Source organism: Solenopsis invicta, unplaced genomic scaffold, assembly GCF_016802725.1.
Source record: "Solenopsis invicta isolate M01_SB unplaced genomic scaffold, UNIL_Sinv_3.0 scaffold_999, whole genome shotgun sequence".
Classification (NCBI taxonomy): domain Eukaryota; kingdom Metazoa; phylum Arthropoda; class Insecta; order Hymenoptera; family Formicidae; genus Solenopsis; species Solenopsis invicta.
The window spans coordinates 1-6,969 of NW_024105417.1; the positions used below are offsets into that span (position 1 = coordinate 1).

The following is a 6,969-nucleotide window of genomic DNA, read 5'->3' on the forward strand; positions in this document are numbered from 1 at the left end:
CCAATGCAACGGGCATGTTTTTATTACCCTGCGAATCCCACGAATTAATATGTAATCTTATAGCTAGCAACTGTATTACTCTGTCTATTTCAGAAGCAACTGATAATTCGAGGTTATGTTATTAATGTTATTAATGTTAATTAATTGTCGTGTTTGCTGTTTGACTCACCAGTTTAATCATTATTATCGCTGCTATTCTCAGCATTATTTTCAACTTGCATCTTGTCGGTTTCAAAGTCGTTGCTTTGACGATCTCAATACTTCAGTAATAGCCTCCTTGAATAAAGTTTGTGTTAATTTAAAATTGGGATTTGCCGCCATTGCTTCTGTATGGATATAAAAGAATAATATAAATTATTGCAATTTTTTCATGTAAACTCTGAAACAGAAACTGTTTTCTTTTCTACATTGAATTGTTTCGTATGTTTCACATCGATATATTTGCAAAGTGTAAAAATATGCAGTGAGATCGATTTATAAGATTTTCTACAAAACATAATCAAAATTCACTATAATTTCTAAATGCTATTTTTTTAAATTAAATTACCCGATCTATAATAAAACTATAATATAACGCTTTAATATTTTAACTTGTTTTTTAAAGAGTTTATAAGAACATTTGCCCTGGCATATGTAATTCTTCATTCTGTATCCGTAAATATTATTTTGTGAGTAAATATATTTTGTAAATAATATATTAATACTTACTAATACATAATCATTAATAAGCATTTAATGACGAATCGTGTTCAGAAAGCTGATTGTTTGGATAAGTTTTATAAAGCAACAAGTTTAGATTGACAAGATGCCCATCTTTCCTGAAGTTTACAATGCTCTTTCATACGATGTTCCAATAAATTTTGCATTATGTCGCTCGTCTTTAGCTTTTTGGGATCTAAATTAGCATCTAACGTTTGAACGTCTTTTGCAAGTTTCGAGAACGGTAATAGAATATCTTTGGCTATAGATACTATTAGACTAGTAACGCTTGCAATATTTTCCTTTATGACATATATATTAGATTATAAAGTGCTTATATTATTCATAATTAATCATTTTCTGAAATCTGTGAAATATATCTGTAGCAATTATGGCAAGATTTTTAATTACCCCAGGCAACAATTGTCTAGTCTCTTCAGTTGTTCTCATTTCTTGAAAGAATGCACCTGTGTGTATCGCACGAAAATGACTCTTGACGCATTCTATTGATATTTTCAGGGTTGGCAAAGTTACTTTATAAAAGTAACTCGTTACCGTTACCGTTCTTCTCTCTACAAAGTAATTCGTTACCGTTACTCGTTACTGATTTTAAAAGGTAACTCGTTATCGCTACCGTTACTTAAAAATTAACGAATCGTTACTATTTTTGTTACTTTTTTATATTAATCAACGGTATACAAATTTCTGAAATAAATATAAATTGATTTTTTATCTTCTAAAGAAATAAGGTTCAAAATATATGTATACAATTATACTAAATACACGTATAATTTTCACTCGACGTCTTTTTATTCTATGTACTAACGTCACACATATTTGTATCCAATATAATCACAGATAGTTCAGTTTTGATTGCATTTTTGCATCAAACTTCACCAAAAAGATCTGTTAATTATTTCTAAAAGAAATTGATGTTGTATAGAATCATCATTAAGATGACCACTTTCTTAATACAGTATCTCTCACGCTAAATAGTCTTTCTACACTTGCACTACTTAGGAGTGCAGTAATGTATTTAATAAAAAGTGATTTAACTTTTGCGTAATTAAATAAATTTTCTACGCTTGTATTGTATACATATTAAATAGATATGAGGCCAATAAACGAGCAATAACGGTTGTCGTATATAAAATATTTATTCCGTTATGAGGTCAATGGGACGTTTCGGACTTACTTGTCTTTCTTTAGCCGTGTATAAGTTATTTACATAATTTCGAGTCGAGACACATTAGATTTCTCTGTATTGAGTATCTCTGGATGTTGCAATCTGTCCGTCATTTTTACCATGTTGGCATGATGTAGATGTTCCGTAACGCTAAGCCATTGGTGAGACAACGTTTCGTAAATGCGTGTCTCTGTGTGCGAATTTTAGTGTCAACCGGTTCCATGATAATAATTTGGGCAGACTACAATGGTTAAAATAAATAGTACAAATAATGATAATTTAGACGCAAAGTGGTTATAATAAATCACATTGATAAAAAAGATTGAACGAAGAGCGGAGAAATGAATATAATGAATAAAACTCACTCAACACAATGCGGCCGTTAGAGAATATATAATGATACTATGGCCGAAGTAACAAACGCAGGAGCGTGTCCGTTTTGCTCGACGTTAAATCTAAACTGAGTTCAAGGAGACGGTGGATCGAGATCAATACGTTACAATGTGTTCTTAAACTTAGCAAACTAATCTGTTCAGTAATTCAAAATAAGACTCATGTAGAAGCTCACAAGTGTCTGTTTGCAAGTTGAGACCGTTGGTTTGTTCTTTTATGTGTATCATTTCTGAAATAAGTCTTTTGTAGTTCTACATCTGGGTTCTATATCTAAGATTGTTGCATTATTCCAATCTATTGAATGACTATGTTGAATGATATGATCTGAAATTACAGAATGCTTCGATGAATCAGATTTTAAGTTACTCATGTGTTCTTTGATTCTCGTGTTTAGTTTTCTTTTTGTTTAGCCCACGTAAGAAGCATCGCAATCGTTACATTTTAATTTGTATACAACGTTGTTCGTGGAGATAGAATTATCTCTGTCTTTCTGTGCTTTTACGATTATATTGAGTCGATTTAAACATCTGTAGCCTGTTATAAATTTATTCTTGTTAATGACAGAATTTACCATTTCGGATACATTTTTTATATACGGGATAGTGAAAAATTTTTTTGCATTTTCAGATTCGCTTTCCTTCTGAGTGTTTTTTCCTTTGTTTGTAATTCTGTCGTTGACAAGTTGTTTTAGTCTGAGATTAATTTTGTTAAATATTAGTTCTAGAGGATAGCCGTTGTCTCTCAATAGTTTTATAACCAGTTCAAAGTTTTTTTGATGAAAATCCGGGTCAAAACGGGGACATACTCAATACAAAGGAATCTAATGTGTCTTGACTCGAAATTATGTAAATAACTTATACACGGCTGAAGAAGGACAAGTAAGTCCGAAACGTCCCATTGACCTCATAACAGAATAAATATTTTATATACGACAACCGTTATTGCTCGTTTATTAGCCTTATATCTATTTAATTTTGCATAATTATTTGTCATCTCAACATTAGAATTATTTGATTATAAAAATTGTTTGATATTGTCGGATTGCTATCATCTAACAAATTAATACACTCCATCTATACAAAGTAACGATAAAAGTAACTATTCAAATTGTTACAATTATCGACAAAATGTAACTCATTACCGTTATTGTTATAAATTATGAAATGTAACGCCGTTAATTATTCGTTATCAAAAAGAAGTAATTGTAACGGTAACGACATTACAAGTAACGCGTTACTTGTTAACCCTGGATATTTTCTACAACAATTATAAAACCAGAGTACTGCATAAGTCCCAAACAGGAAGACAATCTCCAGTGGACAAGTATTCCATTTGCACATCAATGTTGCACCGTAACTTAGTAACATTTAATCTTTCCTCTAAATATTTCAAATAAATTACTTATTGATGTATCTTGCTTCATTTTTTTCATAAGACCAACATTACATATAAGATACTTACGCAATGTTAAGGTGTATCCATTACCAACACTCTTGGCACGCTTCAAAATATGATGCTTCACCCCAACCAACTCTGAACACAGTTTTTCTTTGAGAACCTCTAGACACAAGTGCCCGCCCATTAAGAGGATGCTATACTGACGGAAATTACCGACCATTACAGTGTTCACTAATTTTTGAATTGGCTTTACAGATCACAAAATCCTTTTGCAAAATAAAAGTACGCACCAAAACAAAGTCTGCTCTGGTAAATTTTATGAGAAAATCGATCAAAAAGTTAAAAATTCATTTATTTTTGACTCATGGATCTGTCAACCAAGGTTAATTTTTGTTATTTACTGACGTTCTGTAACTCGTATGTATAAAATGAGACCAGAGCGAACTTCAGAAAACTCTAACACACAACACTGACTGTGTATCGTTTCAGTCAACAACCTAACAAAAAAGTTTAATAGGTGAACAGCTGTACGTGTCCAAATTTCGCTTAGCGCACGTAAACGATAGCAAGAAGAGCAGTGGCTGTAGTTAATAGGTCTTTTCGCAGATGGCGAAATAATCGAAAAACAAAGACAGATCTATGCGTTGGACAAAGAGCGATAGCCTGGTCTCCCTCGAAAAATAATCTGCAATGCCGACGTCGAGGAAGTTCTTCGGTCACTATAGCATCCTCTTAAATATTCTTTCTTCATCATAGAGTCCATACCCTCAACGGCGCATTTGTGATTTATGAGGACAAACAATTTTTTGATCATAACTCATAAATACAAGTAAATTGAATTTATTAGCAGGTTTGTCAAGATGAACAGCGACACAATTCCTGTATAATAAAGCAAAGTGATGAAATTGAGAATACAGATATTATTATTTCGAGATTTACACATAATACAAACAAATAATTAAGATTGAACTTACTTAATAATATAATCACAAACGTCTATATCAGTCGCATCTACAGGCAATTAGGAAAATTATATTCCACATATTTTTCTTATGTATGCTTTACACTATTCATGCCAGTGTAGGCCCTTTTCGTGTAGGGCACGCAACATATTCATGTAACTGTTATTGTCATAAAGATCATCCTCGCATCCAGTGAGTAATGCTTTATAAATGCACAAGTCAGTTACGTTTTACAAACACTTTAACATCATTATTAATAGCACATAGCATGTAGCTTTTTTGTATGCAAACGCAAATTTTGCAGAATCATTGGTCACGTAGTGCATCGTATTATTCTGTAAAGACATGTACAGCTATGATGATATAGGTATATGAAAATGTGACGAGAGAAATAATGCAAAAAAAAATTTCTATTTATACACGTACAACAGTAAGGTTGTCATCCCGAACACTTCTCAAAAGAAGTCGCTGAATTGGTTGTCACGACTTTTCCGAGTTGGTCTCTTGATAGTTTCGTTGTCATTATTGGCCTAGTTTACACGCACCGGCAGAAATAGTGTCTCTCCGCACTGACGCTCGGCTGCCGCACACACACGAAGCCGCGCATGTACATACGTGTTTTTTTGCAGCGTGTCGGAGGCACTGAACTCAATACATACAGGAAAGAGCCGTGGCTGGAAAAAAGCGGTCAGAGAGAAAGGATTAATATGTTATGTTAATTGCCTCTTTCTGTAGGCCTCTTTTTTTAGCGGTACGAGCATCGTAGTACAAAAGTATGCTGACTGATGAATTCAGAGAACGATTCAGAGGCACTTTAGGAGGTTTGACTAACTTTTAGATATGATTGTAATATTAAAAATGGCGGGTTTCAAGAGCTTAAGAAGAAAAGAGACAGCCAACATAATGGTAACCTCTCTCTCTGACCGGCCTTTTACGATTTCTATAGGACGACTTTTTCCTATATGTATTGAGTTCAGTGGTCGGAGGTCGGGATGCGGGCAGAAAATAGTGGGAGGCGTTTCAATAGCATTTTCCTCACTCGACGCTGGGTCGAGAGAGAAGACACGAATCGACATGCTGGAAAAACTCTGTGTCCCTTGCTATGCGCCTATACGGGCGGTATACGGGATACCACAGTTGGTCTCGAGCTGTTTTAATTTTTAATTACACAAAGAAATTTACTCGGATACAAAAATTTGTTTAAAAAATAATGTAAATAGAATTACGATTTTTAATAATAAATTAAAATTATGTTATCACGGCAATACAGCTTCAATTCATAAAACTGTTACTTTATGTCGAGACCTAATTTTAATTAATTAATGAAACTTGTAAATCTCTTTAAACAATTACTTATTAAAATAATCTGTATTAGAAAATAATTTTAATTCGATTAATTTGGTTGGAAACACGTACGAGCGCGGCTTCGCGTGTGTGTGGCAGTCGAGCGTCAAGGATACAAATTCTACCGTGTGTACACCGGTGTGCACCGAGCACTTAATACGCGTACTAACTCGTAATTTTCTATTAAATTATCTTACTTTTGACGATGCGTGTATATATGATACATATATTTCATTATCTCGATTCATATTTTACCAGCTTAGTATACTATTCTTTAAATTCATTGCCAAAATTAAGATAATTTAATAGAAAATTACTAGTTAGTACGTGTATCAAGTGCTTGATGTAAACTAGGCCGTTAGCATACGTACAAGTTGCCCCAAACCTTTGGTAATGAAGTGTCCACCCCATTCTTGTTCATGTTCACCATGCGCAACTAATTCGTTAGAACTCATTTTGTTCAAATAACACCGATTAAACATTATTTGGCCATGTAGCAAAATTGCTTTTAATGATTCTATAATTTAAAAATATATTGTATAAAATTTGTTCAGAATATTGTTAAGTTAGGTTGAACAGAAAATATAGGTAGGTTAAATTTAAAAAATTAAATGAATAAATTAGGATTAGATACCCTATTATATTAATTAAATTATGAAAATTAGAGATTAAAAATAATATAAAAGAAATTTAAATAATTTGGCGGTATTTTAAATAGTTAGAGGAATTTGTTAGATAATTGATAATCCACGATAGGGGTAACCTAATAAAAGAATTTTATATATTGTTGTTTTAAAATTATTTTAATAGAAATTACATAATTGATAAATTTAAGTAAAATTGAAATTCAAATCAAAATGTAGAGTTGTTAGGAATAAAGGAAATATTCTCGGTAAAGGAAATATTCTCTTACTTATGCTTTCGTCCTTCAGGAAAAACAGGTAAGAAAATATAACGTTAACGGGCGATCACGTCCGTCACGATCGC

The 6,969-nt window shown here is 32.5% G+C and overlaps 1 protein-coding gene across 13 annotated transcripts; it reads right to left on the reverse strand.

Moving 5' to 3' along the window:
- Positions 1-66: 66 nt before the first annotated feature.
- LOC113005917 lies at positions 67-6,969 on the reverse strand. 13 transcript variants are annotated; one of them, XR_005576701.1, is made up of 11 exons: positions 6,896-6,969; positions 5,065-6,499; positions 4,651-4,973; positions 4,442-4,555; positions 3,740-3,811; positions 2,454-3,657; positions 2,251-2,345; positions 1,895-2,126; positions 1,111-1,271; positions 709-1,001; positions 67-326 (listed from the first exon to the last, which is right to left on the reverse strand). XR_005576701.1 is itself a non-coding variant. In XM_039459626.1 (7 exons), exons 4-7 carry the CDS (start codon positions 4,488-4,490, stop codon positions 777-779), a joined length of 507 nt encoding a protein of 168 aa, XP_039315560.1. In that variant the 5' UTR covers positions 4,491-4,555; positions 4,651-4,973; positions 5,065-6,499; positions 6,896-6,969; the 3' UTR covers positions 709-776. The 13 variants fall into 13 exon arrangements, 3 of the variants coding, with proteins under 3 accessions (XP_039315560.1, XP_039315559.1, XP_039315558.1); XR_005576702.1 differs by having other exon boundaries at positions 71-326; positions 2,251-3,657; positions 5,065-5,218; positions 6,354-6,499; XR_005576703.1 differs by having other exon boundaries at positions 72-326; positions 2,251-3,657; positions 5,065-5,218; positions 6,368-6,499.